At 38.8% G+C, this 23,654-nt stretch overlaps 1 protein-coding gene across 1 annotated transcript in view; it reads left to right on the forward strand.

Annotated features, from left to right (window-relative positions):
• The window catches only part of LOC107570709 (protein shisa-6 homolog), a 39,256-nt gene that overhangs the window by 12,227 nt on the left and 3,375 nt on the right, over positions 1-23,654 (forward strand). The window contains exons 2-3 of the mRNA XM_016256970.1: positions 5,060-5,214; positions 23,156-23,248. Of these exons, the coding sequence (XP_016112456.1) occupies positions 5,060-5,214; positions 23,156-23,248 (248 nt within the window). The remainder of the gene's footprint in view (positions 1-5,059; positions 5,215-23,155; positions 23,249-23,654) is intronic.

Below are 23,654 nucleotides of genomic sequence, written 5' to 3' on the forward strand. Positions count from 1 at the left end.
GTTCTGCTGAAACATTTGAGCCCGTTCACACCAAGAACAATAGCTATAATATTGATAGCTATATTATATATAACAGCTACATTTTTTTTTTTTTTTATGAATATGTGTTTAATTGTCTTGAAAATAATCAGGAATCTTAATATCTTTTGGCTCCTAGAAATAAACCTAATTTTATTTAGGCAAAATATACTTTTGTTTTAATTCTGGAGTGAAATATGACCTGTGCAATGAGATTTACCCCCCTAAATTTGGCTTACTTTCATTTTCAGACTACTTGCTCCAAGAGTTTTTCTCTTCATCTTAAACGTAGACATATTTGTTGATTCATCAGAGAGCCTGTATCTATTTCAACAAATTTCTCTCTATTACAGTGACGTGACATATTGAGAAGGTTTTTTGATTGTGATGCCGTCTAATTGTTTCGTGGTGGTGACATAATCAGGAACATTAGTCTTGTCTGATCCCGTGTAATAAATTCACTTGCCATTGGCAGGTCTGGCAAAAGTAATTGTTTTTCGCTTGAATGCATCATTACTTGAATCACTGGTCATTTTACATGCATTTTAAACGTGTAACCAGAGTTTGAATTAGTGAGAAAGTGTTATATATATATATATATATATATATATACACACACAACACTATCTCAAAGTTACAATGTTTGTGCATTTATCATGATTATTTAGTGACAAAAATGCATTTTTGATCTGTGAAGTTGTCAAAATCATCCTTTTTTGAGTTGCGCATGTTGTGAAAATGACTGCTGTTTACCAGCTTTTCAAGGGTCATGGCATTAAAGCTAAAAGACTGTAGCTTAACACAGAAAAGACTGTTGCATGATAATTTCACACTATTCTCGGTGTCTTACAGTCTTATAACAATATAAACTTAGTGCCACGATTGCTGTTGAGCTTAAAATCTTTTGTCATTGAATCGGAAGCATTTTAATCTTTGATATGCTGGTAAGTGATAAAACTCTTACCTGTGATGGAATGTATAAAGTTAATCTGTTCTAAATCTCTAAATGAGTGAACGTGATGCATAAAAACTACAGTAAAAAAGCCCACTCAAGTAGTTTAATGTAGCCAGGCCATAAGGGCCTGAAAGCGTCCCAGTCCTGCGGTGTTTGAGCTGAAGAAGGTGGAACGGTAGCACTGCGCTCAGAGCCTTACAGCCAACTGGGGCAGTGAAACCAGGTCGCCCCCACGTGAGGAGAACTTCTGTTAAAAAAGGCCTTCTCCTGGAAGGGAAAGACTAATTATACTTCCTTCCAAAGTCACACGCTCTCTCTCTCTCTTTCTTTCTTTCTTTCTTTCTTTCTTTCTTTCTTTCTATCTGTCTGTCTCTCTGGCACGCTCTGAGATGTGGACCACGAGGCAGAGCAAATGCGCTGACATTGACACAGTTAAGATGCCATTTCAGGCTCCTCGTGTGAGGAGAGATGGCCTCCGAGTCAGGCCGTAAAAACTGACCGTCCGACCTGGTTCAACCTTTTTTTCTGGTTCTAAATAAACATTTATTAATTTTGATGGTGCATCGTCTGGTTCTAATAAGCACTGAAGTTGCCAAAATGACATGTACACTATACTCAAGTTTCTTAACTAAAACTAAAACTCAAATAAAAATGAATAAAAACTATATATACATATAACCCCCCTATTATTTAATTATTATCTATTACTTTAAATAAATAAATAAATAAAATGTATTTAACAGTATTTTACTGTAATGCCACTGTAGCGTCTGCGTAGAATCATGCATGATCTTTGGGTGTTTATGGCTTAAGGGGGACCCTTTTAGCCTTTTGACATTTGCATATAAATTACAGTTCTGGTCAGAGACTTTACGTTTGTATAGGGGTTTTAAATTGCCAAATGGTTCCTCGCCGTCAAGGAGATTCTAACCAGCCCCCACTATCATCTTGGGGGATCTGACTTCAAACACGGTCCCAAAGAGCTGTAAATGACCCCGATGGGCCTGGCTGGCCAAGTAAACTAACACACACACACACACACATAAAGACCGTTACTCTATTATACTCTACAAATATATCTGGTATATTGCATGTGTTGTTTGTATGTTTCCCTATTAGATTAGCTGAGTTACCACTCGTTATTTGTATTAGTTAAAGCCATAAAACACTGATATAATCTAAATATTTATTATGAATCATAACCAGTTATAATTTGTCATAAATATTTCCCTTTTTAGAGCTAATAAATAATAAAAACCCTACACCACTTTAGATCTATTATAGTTCTTCACCATAAATATTAAGGAAATTTACCGCAAATTTTGACAGTGTTTTACTGTTAAAAGTACAAACATTTTTACAGTGTAGCGCACAGATCTCATGCTTTGTACATTGCAACCAGTTAAAATCAGCATGTACATCAAACCTGATGTATCTTCACATACCAAGATGGAATATGTGCAAATATGAATAAGTGTAACGGGGCTGACGAGACGTGAGACGTGTGGATCCATCTGCAAGCTTTTAATAGAGAGATGTGGTAAACAGGCATGGTCAAACAATGGCAAACAGGTAAACACAAGAATAGTCCTAGGGCTAGCATAGGTCACCGATCGGCAGACAGAATCACAGGGGCGAGACGAGAGGGAAAAAAACAGGAAAACAGGCAAAGATCAAAAACCGCAAAAACAGGCAAGGAAAGGCCAAACAAGGAAAACACGGAGCCTCGGAAAGGGGGACAGGCTAAACAATACTCAGCAGAGAAATGTGGTTAGAGTGGGTGTTATATAGTGAGGGAGGTGATTAGAAACAGCTGTGTGCAATCAGTGCAGTGTGCAAATCGTGCAAAGTATGATGGGATATGTAACAGTTTGTGTTGTGCGAGAGTCAATGAAATGGAAAGGGTGACCTCTGGTGGTGAATAAACGGAAGTCCATGAACCGAATTCGTGACAATAAGAAACCTGCACTATTTTGGTCACCAATTTTAATCTTTAACCACTTAACAACACTATCCAAAAAAGATCTATAAATTGCATCAAATACATCAAAAGTTCATCTAAAGTGAAAATGTTAAAGTCCCATTTTGGGGGTGTCAATTTTATGGTTATTTACTGTAAATTATAAGATGTTCTTTTTCACTTACAAAAAGTGTAAATTTAACAGTATTTTGCTGTAAAATTACATGAAATGTCCCATTAGATCTGCTGTTTTTCACTGTATAGAGTAAGGGAGCTTTTACCACAGTATTTTTACAGTATTTACTATTACAATTATGATAATTTTTCAGCTCTCAGATCTCATTGACAAGTGAACTTATTCGTGCTTTGCACATTGTAACCATTTAAAACCAGCTGAAACCTGGTGCATCTTCACACAAGATTGAATATGTGCAAACATGAATAAGGAACCTGCAACATTTTGGTCTTTCACCTCTAAAAGAAACACTGTCCCAAAGTTACAAAGTTCATCTGCAGTGAAAAGTTGAGGCCCCATTCTGAGAAAGTCAGTTTTATGGTAAATTCAAAGATGGCTTGTTCTTTTTCACTTACAAACATGACAAATTGAACAGTATTTTGTTGCAAAATTTCATGGAATACCTCAATATATTTATTAAGTTTTTTCACCATATAGAGTAAGTGAACTTTTACTTTTACTGTAGCATTGTTACAGTCTTTTACAGTATTTTTTATTTAATTTATCTTTTTACAGCTGTCAGATCTTATTCAAACATGTAGTTATTCATCCTTTTGGTCTCCAACTTAGATTTTTAAGCACTGAAGCCCAATTTATACTTCTGCGTCGAACCTACATACGTCATAGCCTACGCATAGACGCACAACCTACGCCGTAGCCTGACGTGCACCTCTCCAAAAATCTAACAGCGCGTCAATTCTACGCGGACCGCAAGCGCTATGCTTGGTCTGTGAGAACCCCTCCCTCCGTATGTACTTGAGGTTTGTGTGCACTTTAATATATTTTAATGTTACACCTTCTTATATTAGATAAAACAAAGCAAAGAACAAGTGTCTTTTATTATATAATTTATTATGTATCATTTATTATACTACATAGCATTATACATCAGTAGTTGTCCGCAACAAACAATGTTTATCTGCCTTGGTACAAGTCCTTGTGGAGATTTGAAAGAATGCCATCGTCTCCTGTTCCGTTGTTGTCTCCTTTTTGTAGTTTTAAATAATGATTTAACAATTTGATATTTATTTGCCGCCGTCATGGCTATAATGCTTCTCCAACGAGCTGCTTCTTCTTTGGCTTTTGCCGTGGTACTGTGGGTTACACCAGCAACATGCCCGTGGACACTGCAGACTAGCAGTTTGCATGTGTGTACTGCACATCGACACGGACAACAATGCAGAATTATAAATGAAAACTGACGCATAGCCTACGGTGTAGGTCCGACGCAGAAGTATAAATCAGCCTTGAGGCAACACTATCCCAAAGTTACAAAGTTCGTCTGGAATGACCAAGTTTGCTTGATGAAACCCGAAAACTGCATTAGTGAGAAAACACCATTAACTCCAGCCAGCACAATCTCAGATTGCCGCTGCGCAGAAAATCCATGAGGCAGTTGGGTCTCGAGTCAGAAAGCATGTCCTTCGGGCCAAAGAGCAAAAACATTAATAGAATTTGAATCCCATTAGGCTGGTGTAAGTGGGATGTGTTGCTCTAACGCAATATTGAGAAGGAACATTGATTAATGGCTTTTGTTTGCTGCTGTAGAGCTAGCAGGCCTGAGGTCCTGAAAACCTGAGAGACTAAACCTCCACTGTTCATTGTAACACAAAGTGCAATTAAAGTTGTGTGTGTATGTGAGAGAGAGAGAGAGAGAGAGAAAAGGATTGCTGGTTGCATGAGGCAAGAACCTCCACAAATGGGAAAACAACAGAAACAATAGCATAAAAGGGGCAAATTGGCTTAAACCTCTTGGGGGGACTGATGTGTTTGTATCTTTAAACTGGATGAAACACTAAACAAGTCTTTTTCAAAGCTGAGCCGAATTTGGATGGTGTTCTTTCTTTTTGAGAGCAGTGAAATTATCTTCGACTTTTTTTCCCCCCTGCAGAGCGCTGACGGACATTTTGAGACAGCAGGGGCCCATTCCCATATCACAGTACGATCATGAAAACATCGCCGCTATTGACACCTCGCCCAAAGAAAACACGCCTGTACGGACGTCCAAGAACCACTACACACCAGTGCACAACAAAACCAACCACGGTAGGTGGCGGCACTTCTGTGTTCTCAATGGAAATGCCATGTTTTACACACTAACTAAAATGTACCATGGTATTACCGTTTTTTTGGGGGAGGTCAGCATTACATTTTTCAAAATTACATAGTAATCAAAATTACATTTTCCACATGTTACCATGTGAATGGAACATGAATGTGGTTCTAAAAGGATTAGTTATTTTTTTTCTCATGAATGGGGAATTATTTTTGGAATGTTCCAAAAATTTAAAATAAGTTACCATGGCAACAGGTTAATCTTAAAGGGGTCATATGATGTTGCTAAAAAGAACATTATTTAGTTTATTTGGTGTAATGAAATGTGTTTATGCGGTTTAAGGTTAAAAAAACACATTATTTTCCACATACAGTACATTATTGTTTCTCTATGCCCCGCCTTTCTGAAACGTGTTGATTTTTACAAAGCTCATCGGTCTGAAAAGCGAGGTGTGCTGTGATTGGCCAGCTATCCAGTGCATTGTGATTGGCCGAATACCTCAAGCGTGTGACGGAAATGTTACACCCCTCACCATACTGTGATGCTGTGTCCCGGCCGGACCGACGAGACAAAAACATTAAAACCCATTATAAACGAGGCATTTGTTGCATCCAGTGGGGACATAATTACAGATTATAATGACCTATACTGTATACTGGCCGGTGGGTTTGCGGCAACCACATGTGACGACCCCGGGCTGGTCTCCGCTTCGTCCACGGTGAAAGCCGATCCGATGATCCACAGCGCGAAGTTGATGTATTTCCTCAGCGACCAGTACGGATCAGCTCCAGGCATGACAAAGCGGATATCGTCCTCTTTTGGAAGGCCAAACAAAGTAGTTTCGCTTTCACAAAGAAACACACAGCGCCTTCACGACATGGCGGCAGCAACAATACTACAGCGAGAATAAAAGTTACGCCTTCTTTCTTTTCATGAACATTTGGGCGGCGTTATGCAAATCTTCCCACATTGTGATGTAGACATGTGTTGGAACGAGCCGTTTTAGGTAGGCGTGGTTGACTCTTAGATTTTATAAAGAATATCTCTTTGGATTTGAGACTTTAGTCTTTGCAACTTTACAGATCTTCTTTATGCACCAAGAGCTTGTAACACTCCAAAGAGAAAGGAAAAATTTAAATTGCATCATCATGACCCCTTTAATTAGAGATTATCAATATGTCTACGAATGTTGGAAATTAAAATATGTATTCCTGTTGCTTATACACTAGAGCAAGATTTCACAAATGCAAAAAGGGGTTGAGAGTTGATGAAAGGCTAAAAATTAGTAAAAATATGAAATGTTAAATTAATAGGGCTGCAATTGAAATTGTGATATGGCTTCATGTTTTTAAATTGCAAAAGGCTGTGATTTGGCCTGGTGCGCTGCATGTTTACGTCCGAAATCATTTGGTTTGAAGTCTTAGTTTGTTCTTGTAAAGACTGGACCCAGGTGTAAACACCTTTAAAAGGCAACTCAATTTCAATTTGACTGTGGTCTGTTTGTTATATTTGCCTGGATGCAGCTACAATATATGACACTTTTTTTTTTTTGATGCACATTGGTTGCATCAGAAATCACATACTGTTTAGCAGGTACTATATTTGGTTGGAATCTTACTTCATGATTGTTAAAATATGTTCATATAGTATGAATATGAGTAGTATGAATTAAATCTGGACGTACTACTTCAGCCATGTTGTTACTGTCACACAAACTACCAGTGTGCAGAAGAAGTACAGTACATCATCCAGATACATTTCACCTACTGTTTTTTTAGTTTGAATACTATCACTGAAAGATACCAAAGTGTGAACACCCTTAAGTGTCTACCAGTGTTGGGGGTAACGCATTACAAGTAACGTGAGTTACGTAATCAGATTACTTTTTTCAAGTAACTAGTAAAGTAACGCATTACTTTTTTAATTTACAAGAGAATATCTGAGTTACTTTTTCAAATCAGTAACGCAAGTTACATTTTTGCAATTTATTGACTGACAGCACTCCTGACCCCATGCTGAGAGAAATCAGAAGATGTTACTGTAGTCCTAAAATAAATATGAATATGCATTAATTCATCTCACTCACACAAAAAACACAGATTCAGTATTCCTCAAAATGAATAAAAATAATGCAACTCAGAATATGACGCAAACCTGCAAATAATTAAATGTTAAACAACACAAATATGCTTTATGCATTTAATCCCATTCTATTTGCTTCTGAGCTTCGATGATTCAGTTCAAGTGTACTAATAAGCACAAATTACTCTAGACAAACATTTGTGTGTCTTTGTTTATTGCTGAAGTGTGTTGAAATGTCTTCTTCTGCATTCTACTGTACTTTCCCTTCAGCCTGAGGCTTATTCATTTCACTTTTGGTGTGAAAGGCTTTTATATTTGCCAAAAATATAACTTTTTTATTTTAAAAACAAACCAGCAAGCCCTGTCCAGATTTAAAAAGTAACGCAAAAGTAACGTAACACATTACTTTCCATAAAAAGTAACTAAGTAACGTAATTAGTTACTTTTTTATGAAGTAACGCAATATTGTAATGCATTACTTTTAAAAGTAACTTTCCCCAACACTGGTGTCTACTTCAATTGTCAACCACAATATATGACAAAATAAGCACAAAATATTTTTCAATCAAATTGTGCATCCCTATACTATAATTTAAAATAAAACACTTACTAAAAATGATTAAATATATTATTTGTTTTTCTGAATTGACTCCTATGTCAAATTTGATTTTGTATATAAATCATAATACATATGGGGCATGAAATAAATTATACACACACACACACAAACACACACACACACACACACACACACACACACATATACACACACACAGGTTCTGTTCGGTGTAAGACAGAATCTGATATGAAAGTCATAAAAGTGTTTGTTTATCAGTCATTTATTACTGCCCTTTTCCTGCTCTTTATGAATTGAGGGAACAAACTTGATTCTCTAAAGCAGGGATGGCCAACTACAGTCCTGGAGAGCCACATTCCTGCAGAGCTTTGCTCCAACCCTGAATAAACACACCTGAACAAGCTAATCAAATTCTGAGTGTTACTAGAAAGCTACAGGCGGTGAGTTTTTATCAAGGTAGAAAGCAAAACTCTGCAGGTCTGCGGCTCTTCAGGCCACCCCTGCTCTAAAGGTTTGAGTCCTGAATGATGCAGTGAGTAAGTAAATTTACAGCATCTAACTCAGACAAACACTAACATTCAGTGCTGACAAAAGGTTTGAGAACCCCTGCAGTAGATCATGGGTTCGATTCCTAGAGACTGTATGATCTGATAAAATGCATACCTTCAATGCAGTACAAGTCACTTTGGATAAAAGCATCTGCCAATACATAAATGCAAATGTAAAGTTGTATATGTGTGTGGGTGTGAGCATATGCTTAGGAGTTTATTTGCGTCGGTATGTTTGAGCACTTCTTGATCGAGTTGTTTCATATTTAAAAGCTCAGCATCACGCTGTTCGCTGTACAAGCTAATATCAAAACTCAAATGTGAATGAATTCCCCATTCACACTGAGCACAGCAGTCAAACAGCCATCAAAACACGCTCTGATGCACCGTCAACATGCTTTCACTGACTCCAGTTCAGTATTAGCATTAATGCAGATGTACTGTCTCGTATGTTTTTGAGCTAATCAGTGGTTTGGCTTGTTGTACATCAATATTCAAAATGCTTGTGAATAAACTAAATGCAGCTGTATTTGAATGAGGTCAGCTGTTGGGATTAGTGTTGAATGTTAGTGTTTGTCTGAGCGAGATATGAGTTTAAAGTTTACTCACTCGCTGCAGCATTCACGACTCAAACATTTGGAGCGGCATTTATAAAGTTTGTCCTGGAATTTAATTAAAAGCACAGGAAAAGGCAGCAACGAATGACTGATAAACAAACCCTTTGATGACTTTAATGTCAGATGCTAACTGAATCTGGGTCATTCCCACTATGCACTACATTTTCATGTCCCAGTCATATATTTTGTCTTATACTGAATAAAATATTATACTGAATAAAGAACTTAGAATATATTAGATGGAAACCATATTAGTTAAATTCCTGCAATCACAATATATATGTATGTATATGTGTGTGTGTGTGTGTTTATTTTTAAATAAAATAATTTGTTTAATAAATAATAATAATACATAATTAACAATTAACAATTCTTTTTTTAAATGTATTTAATAATAATAATTGTGATTATGATTATTATTATATATTATATTAAAATATATTGTATATCATTATCAATAATAATAACAATTGCTGTTAGCAGGAATGGCCTGATAACATTCATACTCAATTTTTTCTTCTGTGTATAGTGGAAAATTACATAAATTCTTACATAAATTACATAAAACATTTTTTTAAATGTATTCTATAGCAGTGTTTCTCAACTGGTGGGTCGCAAGACCGTTCTGAGTAGGTCGTGGAGTGTACAGTCAAAGAAACAACATCGACAACAAAACGTAATTCTAATTTTTTTTCTGATGCAAGACTTTTATTTTGAAATATGTGCGTGAAAGCTGTTGACACTTTTTTTGCAGTTTAAGTAAAGACTGCCTGGGAAAAACATGCTGACTCCATTCAGTATCTGTTTTCAGATGAGATGTTGTCAGGCTTAATGTCAGTCTCATTATTCTATCGTTATTTTTGTAACTTGTTATGAAATAGAAAGTCTCTCACCTCAGAAAAACGAAATATCCTGTCCTGTCAGATGTTATACTGCACAATTCAATTGCACACGCAAATGCGGTGGCGCACGCTGTATATCATTTCACTAAAGCGCAAAAGAATCTACGAGCATGCAACGTGTGAAATAAAAGTAAAGTATAAGTATAAAGTACAAACCCGATTCCAAAAAAGTTGGGACACTGTACAAATTGTGAGTAAAAACGGAATGGAATAATTTACAAATCTCATAAACTTATATTTTATTCACAATAGAATATAGATAACATATCAAATGTTGAAAGTGAGACATTTTGAAATGTCATGCCAAATATTGGCTCATTTTGGATTTCATGAGAGCTACACATTCAATTTGTACAGTGTCCCAACTTTTTTGGAATCGGGTTTGTATAAATCACATTAGCTAGGAAGGATTTGCATGAAGGTATGATATTTTTTTAAAACAAATTATATATACAGGTGCATCTCAATAAATTAGAATGTTGTGGAAAAGTTCATTTATTTCAGTAATTCAACATATTTTTTTTGTGAATTGTTGGCCTTCTGGAAAGTTATGTTCATTTACTGTACATGTAATCAATACTTGGTAGGGGCTCCTTTTGCTTTAATTACTGCCTCAATTTGGCGTGGCATGGAGGTGATCAGTTCATATATCATAAAGTGGGTCGCGGCTTGATGACCATGGTGAAATGTTGGTCCCATGGCCAAACCAGTTGAGAAGCACTGCTCTATAGATATTGTTTAGTATTAAAGTGAACCTGAAATGACATCCACAACTGCTTTTACTTGTGATGTATTTTTACAAGAAACATCTCAGTTACGTATTTTAACCCTCGTTCCCTGAAGGAGGGAACGGAGATGTCACGTCGGTGACAGACAAATTGGGAATCTTGCCAGAGAGACCAATCTACTTCGAGTGTAAACTAAACGAGCCAATGCACATTGGTATGTGTATAAATAGGCAGCAGGTGCAACACATACTCAGGTTTTCGCTGAGGAGCTGATCCGGTGACCCGGTCGCTCAGTGGTGGTACAGCAGCTGTGGTGATGGGACATGATGTTTCCGTTCCCTCCTTCGGGTAACGTGGGTTACAATACGTAACCGAGACGTTCCCTATCAGTCGGTCACTTTCGACGTCACGTCGGTGACCGACGAATTGGGAATCCCTACCAAAGCGCCACAAGGATGCTGCCCCTTCCAGTGTTCTGTGCGAGCCTCCTGTGCCCCTCTAGGCATAGGCCAGGGCTTGCAACAAGAAGACCAGTCACTGTTGTCGTAGCACTACCCACTCAGCGAGGTGCCACGAGCCAGCGCCCAGGAGGCAAACAGGTCTACCTGAGCAACTCCGAAACGTCTCCAAATCAGCTGGACCGCCTGGGGATGGAGTCTCCATTTTCAAGGGAGCGCAGCTCGTGACAGCTCGTCGGCCGCAAGGTTGAGCAGACCCGGAATGTGAATGGCATGAAGCGTCCTCAGATGCTTCTGACTCCAAAGGAGCAGGTGGCGGGCGAGTTGCGACATACGACGGGAGCACAGACCACGTTGTTGGTTGATGTACGCAACGGTCGCAGTGTTGTCCGTACAGAGCATTACGTGCTTGCCTTGTAAGCATCCTTTGAGACGTTTCATAGCAAGGCGCACTGCTAACAACTCCAGGCAATTGATATTCCACTGCAGTTGGGGGCCTGTCCACACCCCCGAGACTGCTTGCCCGTTGTACGTGGCACCCCAGTCAGTGATGGAGGCATCTGTGTGTACCACAGCATGCCTTGAGGCCTGTTCTAGGGGCACTCCTGCCCGAAGAAGTGTGAGGTCTGACCAAGGGGTGAAGGTTTGGCGGCATGCCGGTGTGACTTGGACCCGGTGAGTGTCGCGCTGCCAGCCCACCTCGGGACTCGGCCATGGAGCCAGTGCTGAAGCGGCCTCATATGAAGCAGCCCCAGTGCTGTGACTGCCGCAGCAGCTGCCATATGCCCCAGGAGCCTCTGAAATTGTTTCAGTGGGACTACCATCCTGCCTTTGAACAAATTCAAGCAGTTCAACACTGACTGAGCACGTTCCTCTGTGAAGCATGCTGTCTGTTCAACCGAATCTAACTCCATACCGAGAAAAGACATCCTCTGCGTCGGGGAGAGTTTGCTTTTTTCCCAGTTGACCCAACAAGCTGAGGTGCCTGAGCATCAGGTCCCTGTGCTCGCACAACTGAGCCCCCTCCGCAACTTTCGTGAATACACGGGGGAACAGCCCGAAGGGCAGGATCTTGTACTGATATTCTCATCCTTCGAACGCGAACCGCAGAAAAGGTCTGTGGCGCGGAAGGCTTGAGACATGGAAGAGATGGCGCTCCTGGACCACAAGCGTGGACATTGCACGACCCAGTGAACTCGCGGTGACCTTCGTCGCTCGGAGCGTGAGGCCAGTTGTGGTTCAGAGCTCTTTCAGAACTTCCGGATCGTGACCACCCTCGTACAGGTCCTTCAGTGCTTGAACCTGGTGGACCTGCAGTAACTCCATGGCATGTAAGGCGGAGGCAGCCTCTCCACAGGCCGCATAAGCACTGCCGTTCAGACCAGATGAGTACCTACAGGCCCGGGAGGGAAGGGACGGTTTGCCCCACCAGGTGGAGGCGGTACTAGGACACATCTGCATTGCTACCGACCACTCCACTGGGGGGATCTCCGTAAACCCCCTGGCTGCTCCGCCGTCGAGGGTGCACCTCCGGGAAGAATGGCACCAGAGTGGAGCGCTGAGAACCAGTGCAGGTCACCCCAAGAAACCAGTCATCCAACCTCGAGGGCTCGGGACGCGGTGGAGGTCTCAACTTGAGCCCTACCCTCTCGGTGGCCCGAGAAATCATAGCCGTTATCTCTGGATCCGATTTAGGCCTTGCTACCGTCCGGGAGGGCAGCAGTGCAGCCGATTCTTCCTCTCCAAAGAGCTCCAGCTCACACTTCGATGCAGCGATCGACATCCGATCGTCTGGAGGAGCCCCATAGGATACGGCTGGTACGCTCCTTTCAGAGGGCCCAGCACGTTCCTGAGGGAGCTCAACTGGTTGTGGAGTGGTAGAGGAGTGACAGTCCCTGAGAGGTCAGTTCCTCGGAGGGGTCGCTGCCACTGTGATCCTAAGGCCGCCTGAGCTACTGCCTAAAATAGTCCTCCCCTGACTTCTGCCAGGAAGAGAACTAGATCGAGGCAGAGGCACCGGAACGCCACCCCTTTTGAGGTAATGGAGCAACAACAACTGGCTCACAACTCCAAGATGGTCATTTTCCTGTGATGAGAACATGACTCATCCAATGAATGCCACCTCAGCGTGCTTAATGCCCAGGCACGTGAGGCAGCAATCGTGACCATCACCTGGCGCCAGTAACGACCGCATCCAGAAACACATGGGTGAAATGGCATCTATACCATGACGCAACGTCGTCTTTACAAAGTCGCAGTGTCGAGTTGGCACAGACGCAACGTCGTCTTTAAAAAGACGCGCCCACCCGTGAATGCTCTTTTAGCGTGCTGAAGCGCACGGGGGAGATGGCCGCCTGCAACACAAACAGGGGGTAGTGCAGCCTGGTGTGTGCAACCGACTCAACACGGGAAACCACCACTGCTGTAGCGCCGTTCCACCAACATGGAAGAGCTTCCTAGAGTGCGCTAAACTAGTTCTCTGAAGATAATCTAAGCTTGGCAGCGCCGTTCCACCAACATGGAAGAGCTTCCTAGAGCGCGCTAAACTAGTTCTCTGAAGATAATCTAAGCTTGGCAGGGGCAGAACGACGTTATCGCTCGGCTCCGAAGTGAAAAGCTGAGTATGCATTGCACCTGCTGCTTATTTATTCTCGCACTGCAATCAGAGGCAGCTGGATGCAATCATCGCATGCCAATGTGCATTGGCTCGTTTAATTTACCCTCGAAGTAGATTGGTCTTTCTGGCGAGATTCCCAATTCGTCAGTCACCGACATGACGTCGAAAGTGACCGACTGAAAGGGAACTGACTATTCAATGAGGAAAAATGTGGTTTGCAATGGGATGGGGTTGTGGAGGACTGATTTAAATAGCAGTTTGGCTATTGATTAAAACTGACCAAAATTATTATATATTTTTTAAATAGTTGTAAGATTTTTACACTGACTACAAAACAGCTAAATGTCCAAATGTTTCTATTTATTTCCAATAATAACACATTAGCCCCTTTCACACAGTAATACCAGTAAATTGCTGTAAAATTACCGGAACAACTTTACTTTCACTTTTTACCAGTAAAGCACCATTCACACATCAATTTCAGAATTTCTCCCGGTGTTGTGTTTGTAAACATGGAGGGGTAAAAGTGGTCAGTGTTTTTGTTGATGTTTTAAATTTTTGTGACAAATGTTCACATTCATGCAGCAGCTTTTGGCCCAGAGACATCCTATTAGACGACTTTAGACATTTCTTTGATATCCGCAAACCCGTGCAGAGTGTATACGTCATCTGTGTTCTGCGTTCAAACAGAGCAGATTACTGGTAATTTACTGTTAATGTTACCACTTCTCATACCGGTAAATTGCCAGAATGAATTTACCGGTATTTTTGAAAAGGTCCTGTTCACACAAGATCACGTAACTTAATCACATAATTTACTGGTAATTTACCAGTAAAGACTGTATGTGTGAAAAGGACTATTTTCTGATGGATCGTCATTCTGCACATGCTAAACTCATACTGTAGCTAAATATGTTACAGTTGAATATAAATTAACATTGTTCTTAAGGGGAGCATCATCTGTCATCTTATCCTAAACGTGTGTGTGTGTGTGTGTGCGCACATGTTTTTGTGACAAATGAGGACATACATTTGTATAATGACAAAGATATGACATAGGTATTACAAGGAGAAGGTGACTTTTCAGGACATTACCCCATGTCCCCACTTTTCAAAACGCTTATAAATCACACAGAATGGAGTGTATTGAAAATCTGAAGTAGCACAAAGTTTCTTGTAAGGGGTAGGTTTAGGGGTAGGGTTGGTGTAGGGCAATAGAATATACGGTCTGTACAGTATAAAAACCATTACGCCTATGGGATGTCCCCACTTTTCACAAAAACAAACCTGTGTGTGTGTGTGATTGCATCAGAGGAATGCTGCTGTGTTTGATCTTCTCTTTTCTCCTGAGAGCTGGTGACAAAGTGCTCCTGTGATCCATAAAACGTCTGTTTTGATTGATTAAATGCCTTTAAATAGGGCACATCATTTATAAAAAGCTTTCAAACAGAAATAAATTTGAATGTTTGCTCATCTGATTAATTGGCTGAAAGAAATTCAATCTCTTTTGACTCTCTTATTGATTCCCCGTTCAGAGATTTTCTTTCATTTCTCTGGTAATCCATCTCTGCGTTTGGTTGACCTCCATGACCTCAGCTCCTTCAATCACCCTGCTCGGTCCATTAGGGTTTGGGTTAGTGCTATTATAATGTATGTATATAACTGATGCATTCATTTTAATCAGACACTTTAAGAAGAGCTGAATTTATGAATATAACACTGACATTCGTTTCAATGTTAAATCCATATTTACATATTTTTAAACAAAAAATATTTTTCAAGCCATTATGCAATTATAATGCATGTGTTTTTATTGCTCAACTAGGAGAAAGTGTTGTTATTAATGCCAAGGTATATAAATTGAATTAGGTTTTTGCATTTGTAGTCCCTTTCTGACCCCTAGCTGAGTTTAAATAACTTTTTAATGGTGGAAGGATGTGCTGTATTAGATTTTCTTTCTCCTTCTGAGCATCGCATGATACGGTCTGAGGCCTCGAATTCACTGATTTATAGCATATACTTATTCCTGTTGTGAGCGCATTATGCTTATTTAAAAATAGTGTTTTGGAACTGACATGATTCCAGGAATCACTGAATGAAATTTAATTTATGATTGCAGTTACTCTACAAATGTTAACTTAGCTGATAGGATTGTTATAGTCACACTGGGTTTTCACTTTTCACATGGGAAATAGTGTTTTTCTCTTTCTGAGTTTCATGTTCTGTTGATTTCAGAACTCAAAAGTGAGAAATCAGTTTGCAGAGGTTAGCCAATCACAGCAGAGGGCAATTTTCATAAAGGCATAGAAGCCTTAAAGGAATAGTTCACCCCCCCAAAAAAGTGAATTTTCTGACATTTTATTTCACCCTCAGGCCATCCAAGATGTAGATGAGTTTGTTTCTTCATCAAATTTGGAGAAATGTAGCTTTACATCACTTGCTCACCAATGGATTGTCTCCAGTGAATGGGTGCCATCAGAATGAGAGTCCAAACAGCTGATAAAAAGCATCACAATAATCCACAAGTAATCCACACCACTCCAATCCATGAATTAACGTCTTGTGAAATGTTTGTAAGAAACAAATCCAACATTAAGACGTTTTGGCCTCAAACTGTTGCTTTTGGCTAAAATATGAGTCTCTATCCATAATATTGCTTTCTCCATTGAAAAGGTCATCTCGTCTCAATCAGAAGAGAAAGCAAGCAAAAACAGTCTAAAACAGTTCTGAACAAATATGTGGGTGGATTTTGATGTGAGAGACAACTGGAGATGGAGTTTTTCACTGGAGGAAGTGTTATTATGGACTCACATTTTGGCCAAAAGTGACGTCATCATGATGGATCTGTTTCTTACAAACACACAGCTTTTCATTTCACAAGACATTAACTGATGGATTGGAGTGGTGTGGATTACTTGTGGATTATTGTAATGTTTTTATCAGCTCTTTGGACTCTCATTCTGACGGCACCCATTCACTGCAGAGGATATATTATGTAATGATACATTTCTCCAAATCTGTTCAGATGAAGAAACAAACTCATCTAAATATTGGGTGGCCTGAGGAGTAGGCCTACATTTTGACCAAACATTCATTTTTGGGTGAACTATTCCGTTAAAGCTACAATAACAAAAATGCCTGTTTAATTCTGTCATAGAATGGAAAATGATCATGAAATACTAAATTATGATTTTTTTTTGGTGCTGGTTTTATTAATGGAAACAAGATTCGAAAAATAGATGGTAAAATTGTCGGATATGGCCTCTTTAACCTTGCTTCAGGCTCTTTAAACCAGGACATGAAGATTTGATGTGCATCAGAAGCTAAAATGAAGCAGATCTCTCAGATTAAACATTAGCATGCATGTTCGTTCAGTTTTAATCAGTTTAATTAGACAATATGGTTCAACAAGATCTTGTTTTAATACAAGACTGTCATTAAATATTAACTTTCATCATGCAGCAATCTACCAAAATCACAGTGATGGACAGATCAGCCACTGTGAGGAAAATATAAAGAGAGAGACAGAGTAATGAAGATGGCAAATGGTCCCATCTGCTATTCTCATTACGGGTTTCTTAATGCAATCTGATGTCTGGTATGACTGTTCCCGGGTCATCTTGACACCTGTGCCTTTGATTTCATGTAGAAAGGGACACTTGGGAATTGATTGTCCACACTGACCTGTGATTCTTTATGTCTGATTGAAATATCTAGCATGATTAAGACTGCAGTCAAAATCTGAGATTTCAATATGAGCCATCAATGTATTTGTATCCATTTTTTAGTTCTGCTAGGGATATTTTGGAGATAAAAGATGGATATTATTATTGAAACAAAGGTGCTGATGTATCATGAAGCATATGGTGGCTACCATATAAAAAGCATTGCATGTTTTTTGTCTGCCATAAATAACACAAAATGGGAATATAGGACTCAAAATGAGAGACCGCCTGAAATTACGTCATTTTTGACAACTCTTGAGACTGAATCTCTCTCTCTCTCTCTGTCTGTCTGTATATTTCTCTCTCTCTGTCTCTTTCTCTCTCGTTTACGGTAAGTATTGACCGCAATCGCTGTTCCACCTCAAAACTTCACCAAGAAATATCTCAACACAATTTACACAGCATGCAATTGATTTATGGAGCAATAACATGTCTGTGCATCTCTCTTTGTGTGTGGGTCTCTTTAGGTTTTCCTTTGAATTGAGAATGAAAGCATGAAGAGTGTCTTTCCAGTTATGAAAAGCATTTTTCACTAGCTTTGAGAAGTCTGATTCATGTTAGTGAATCAGTTCGTTCAAATGGTTCATTTATTCAAGCTCACTTAAACTGGAAAATGGCAAAGTGTCATAACATTAATCCTGTAAAGCCTGACATATGAAATAATAGTCAGAAATGTATTTATTCTTTTATTTAGAAACTAGAATGTTTTATTGAATGTTACGTTTTCTGTTTGCATGTGAGCAAACAGAAAATGCTGCTACTTTTAATACGTCTGCCCCAGATGACACGTCACCAGTCAGATCTAGGTGCAGCTGTCACAGAACATGCCACAGCCAAGGTGAGTTATTAATATTTAGTGAGAGATGTTGAGGCAGATGCGACACTTAGAGGACATGTGCTTATTTCTGGATTAAAAGGAGGAAAAAATATATAAGGTAAGGTGGCAAATAGGCAGGCTAGTAAGAGTAGAAGGAGGGGCAGATTGTCTGTTTGCTCACATGCATGAATCGGAGTGTAAACAGCGAGAGATCTTGAGGCATGTGAAAATCGTTTGGTTAAGGGTGAATATTGACCTATTGTGCGTATGATTGTATGCTGTTAGCAGGGAATTGTCGCTGCATTTGCTGTAAGAACGACGGAAATTAAGGTGCCAAGAATGTAAGGAGACCCGGGTTGCACAGAACTCAAAAGTGAGAAATCAGTTTGCAGAGGTTAGCCAATCACAGCAGAGGGCAATTTTCATAAAGGCATAGAAGCCTTAAAGGAATAGTTCACCCCCCCAAAAAAGTGAATTTTCTGACATTTTATTTCACCCTCAGGCCATCCAAGATGTAGATGAGTTTGTTTCTTCATCAAATTTGGAGAAATGTAGCTTTACATCACTTGCTCACCAATGGATTGTCTCCAGTGAATGGGTGCCATCAGAATGAGAGTCCAAACAGCTGATAAAAAGCATCACAATAATCCACAAGTAATCCACACCACTCCAATCCATGAATTAACGTCTTGTGAAATGTTTGTAAGAAACAAATCCAACATTAAGACGTTTTGGCCTCAAACTGTTGCTTTTGGCTAAAATATGAGTCTCTATCCATAATATTGCTTTCTCCATTGAAAAGGTCATCTCGTCTCAATCAGAAGAGAAAGCAAGCAAAAACAGTCTAAAACAGTTCTGAACAAATATGTGGGTGGATTTTGATGTGAGAGACAACTGGAGATGGAGTTTTTCACTGGAGGAAGTGTTATTATGGACTCACATTTTGGCCAAAAGTGACGTCATCATGATGGATCTGTTTCTTACAAACACACAGCTTTTCATTTCACAAGACATTAACTGATGGATTGGAGTGGTGTGGATTACTTGTGGATTATTGTAATGTTTTTATCAGCTCTTTGGACTCTCATTCTGACGGCACCCATTCACTGCAGAGGATCTATTATGTAATGATACATTTCTCCAAATCTGTTCAGATGAAGAAACAAACTCATCTAAATATTGGGTGGCCTGAGGAGTAGGCCTACATTTTGACCAAACATTCATTTTTGGGTGAACTATTCCGTTAAAGCTACAATAACAAAAATGCCTGTTTAATTCTGTCATAGAATGGAAAATGATCATGAAATACTAAATTATGATTTTTTTTTGGTGCTGGTTTTATTAATGGAAACAAGATTCGAAAAATAGATGGTAAAATTGTCGGATATGGCCTCTTTAACCTTGCTTCAGGCTCTTTAAACCAGGACATGAAGATTTGATGTGCATCAGAAGCTAAAATGAAGCAGATCTCTCAGATTAAACATTAGCATGCATGTTCGTTCAGTTTTAATCAGTTTAATTAGACAATATGGTTCAACAAGATCTTGTTTTAATACAAGACTGTCATTAAATATTAACTTTCATCATGCAGCAATCTACCAAAATCACAGTGATGGACAGATCAGCCACTGTGAGGAAAATATAAAGAGAGAGACAGAGTAATGAAGATGGCAAATGGTCCCATCTGCTATTCTCATTACGGGTTTCTTAATGCAATCTGATGTCTGGTATGACTGTTCCCGGGTCATCTTGACACCTGTGCCTTTGATTTCATGTAGAAAGGGACACTTGGGAATTGATTGTCCACACTGACCTGTGATTCTTTATGTCTGATTGAAATATCTAGCATGATTAAGACTGCAGTCAAAATCTGAGATTTCAATATGAGCCATCAATGTATTTGTATCCATTTTTTAGTTCTGCTAGGGATATTTTGGAGATAAAAGATGGATATTATTATTGAAACAAAGGTGCTGATGTATCATGAAGCATATGGTGGCTACCATATAAAAAGCATTGCATGTTTTTTGTCTGCCATAAATAACACAAAATGGGAATATAGGACTCAAAATGAGAGACCGCCTGAAATTACGTCATTTTTGACAACTCTTGAGACTGAATCTCTCTCTCTCTCTCTGTCTGTCTGTATATTTCTCTCTCTCTGTCTCTTTCTCTCTCGTTTACGGTAAGTATTGACCGCAATCGCTGTTCCACCTCAAAACTTCACCAAGAAATATCTCAACACAATTTACACAGCATGCAATTGATTTATGGAGCAATAACATGTCTGTGCATCTCTCTTTGTGTGTGGGTCTCTTTAGGTTTTCCTTTGAATTGAGAATGAAAGCATGAAGAGTGTCTTTCCAGTTATGAAAAGCATTTTTCACTAGCTTTGAGAAGTCTGATTCATGTTAGTGAATCAGTTCGTTCAAATGGTTCATTTATTCAAGCTCACTTAAACTGGAAAATGGCAAAGTGTCATAACATTAATCCTGTAAAGCCTGACATATGAAATAATAGTCAGAAATGTATTTATTCTTTTATTTAGAAACTAGAATGTTTTATTGAATGTTACGTTTTCTGTTTGCATGTGAGCAAACAGAAAATGCTGCTACTTTTAATACGTCTGCCCCAGATGACACGTCACCAGTCAGATCTAGGTGCAGCTGTCACAGAACATGCCACAGCCAAGGTGAGTTATTACATTTACTTTATACAAATCAGTAAAAAGACATGTAAAGCTCAAGCTGAAGGTGGATATTTTTACAATTATACAAAGGCCTTTTACTCGCTAAAAAAAGTTTAACCTCTCAATCAGACAGAAGGAATGTAGTAGATTGTCTGCAATAGGTTTTTCACCAAAGTTTTGATCATGTTGATCATTTTGGCACCTTAGAGATTTGCATATCAAACATGATACAGTAGGTTTTATAGGTTTAAACACTTCAGCTGTAGATGACAGTGACATAAACCTCTCAACCCTCCCGTCTCATGACCTTGAGGTAAGCAGCTCTGGTCAGGGACGCCATTACTGTCCAATTAGACGGGAAGCTCAAGCTGAAGGTGGATATTTTTACAATTATACAAAGGCCTTTTACTCGCTAAAAAAAGTTTAACCTCTCAATCAGACAGAAGGAATGTAGTAGATTGTCTGCAATAGGTTTTTCACCAAAGTTTTGATCATTTTGGCACCTTAGAGATTTGCATGTCAAACATGATACAGTAGGTTTTATAGGTTTAAACACTTCAGCTGTAGATGACAGTGACATAAACCTCTCAAACCTCCCGTCTCATGACCTTGAGGTAAGCAGCTCTGGTCAGGGACGCCATTACTGTCCAATTAGATGGCCAAAGATTCACCTTCCAGAGGAACCCGGTGAAGTTTCCCGGTGTCCTCTAACCCAGCAGGGCTCGAATAAGAGATGAGAGTGTGTGTGTGTGTGTGTGTGTGTGTGTGTGTTGAGAGTGTGTTGTAGTGACCTCTAAAGCCTCTCAAGTCCATGAGCAGAACCTCTGCCCCATTAATACTTAATGCAGCACCTTGTCTTGACCTCCGTCTCCGAGTGCCTTTTATCGCTCGCTGGCTGAGATGACTTCTCAATAACCGCATGAAATTAAGGCCGTGATATGATGGATGTGGGGTATAAAGGGTAGTTAAGGCAAGATACTTCAAGCAAAACCATTGGTTTTTCATGCACTGCTCAATTTTGAGATTTTGCTTCTGTAACTTGTCTTGTCCATCCAAAATACATATTTAAGTGTATTGCATACAGTATGTATACTTCAATTCATACGGCCGCTGAAAATTCAACTTTGCGTCATATGAATAAATTACATTTTAAATTATATTAAAATCGAAAACAGGTATTTTAAATTGTAAAGGTGACTTCTCAATAACCGCATGAAATTAAGGCCGTGATATGATGGATGTGGGGTATAAAGGGTAGTTAAGGCAAGATACTTCAGGCAAAACCATTGGTTTTTCATGCACTGCTCAATTTTGAGATTTTGCTTCTGTAACTTGTCTTGTTTTAGGCTAATGGAAAGAAAACATCCAAAATACATATTTAAGTGTATTGCATACAGTATGTATACTTCAATTCATACGGCCGCTGAAAATTCAACTTTGCGTCATATGAATAAATTACATTTTAAATTATATTAAAATCGAAAACAGGTATTTTAAATTGTAATAATATTTCACAATATTGCTGTTTTTACTGTATTTTTTCGATCAGATAAATGCAGCCTTGGTGAGCAAAAGAAATGTATTTTAAGAACATGAAAAATATCTGTATGTCTTTTTAGCTTTAATGTTTAACTTTTCAAGACTAGAGGAAATAAAATGTCCAAAATACACATTTAAGTGCTATTTATAGTGTAATCTATTTGACTTCAGCAGCACTTACATACTCCAAACCTCACAGTTGTATTCCTATCTATATTTTGAAGGCTTTTACAGAGGTGTTTGTTCATATATCATTCGCCTGGTTTATACTTCACATCTTTTTATTGTGTTTTCTGCTGACTTGTAAAATATATTGCAAGTGTTATACAATGAAGCAGGGCGTCTGACAGGAAATGAAATGAAAAAGTAATACACCAAACAGTCCAAGTCCAAAACATTCAAACCTTTCCCCCATCCGCCTGATTTATATTATATTTTATTCCTAAATACATGTTGAAAATTGATTTTTTTTTCCCCACCTGATTTATTGTTAAAAAGTTGATGTTTTCTGATTTCTGGAGTGATAAAAAGAGATCCAAAATCGCCTCTGAACAAAACGTCAACTCTAATATGTCAACAAAATGAAAAAGGAATGTTTTCATTAATAACACTTGCTGTGTCTGTCTTTGTAGGGCATTATGGGAAAGAAAACTTCCGCAGTGGTCAAGATATTCACAACTTTATCTCCTCCGGCTTTGTGACGCTTGGCAGGGGCCATGTGAAAGGTAATCACACAACAGCAAAAACATTGATAATAATCAGAAATGTTTCTTGAGCAACAAATCAGCATATTATAATGATTTCTGAAGGATCATGTGACACTGAAGACTGGAATAATGATGCTAAAAATACAGCTTTGCCTTCGCAGAAATAATATACATGTTAAAATATATTAAAATAGAATAGTTATTCAGTTATTTTAAATTGTAATAATATTTCACAATATTATTGTTTTTTATGTAGCTTTAATTTATTAATTATTTAATTTATTAAAATTATAAAACATTTTTCAACATTTCTTATTTTTATATATTTTTATTTTTTTACAAACAGATATTGTATGTATCGATACCGTATGTGGGACCGTACTCCCAGGGGCACGGAAATAACAATCCCGTATGTGGGACCGTA

This window comes from Sinocyclocheilus grahami, unplaced genomic scaffold (assembly GCF_001515645.1).
Source record: "Sinocyclocheilus grahami isolate Dianchi unplaced genomic scaffold, SAMN03320097.WGS_v1.1 scaffold1496.1, whole genome shotgun sequence".
Classification (NCBI taxonomy): domain Eukaryota; kingdom Metazoa; phylum Chordata; class Actinopteri; order Cypriniformes; family Cyprinidae; genus Sinocyclocheilus; species Sinocyclocheilus grahami.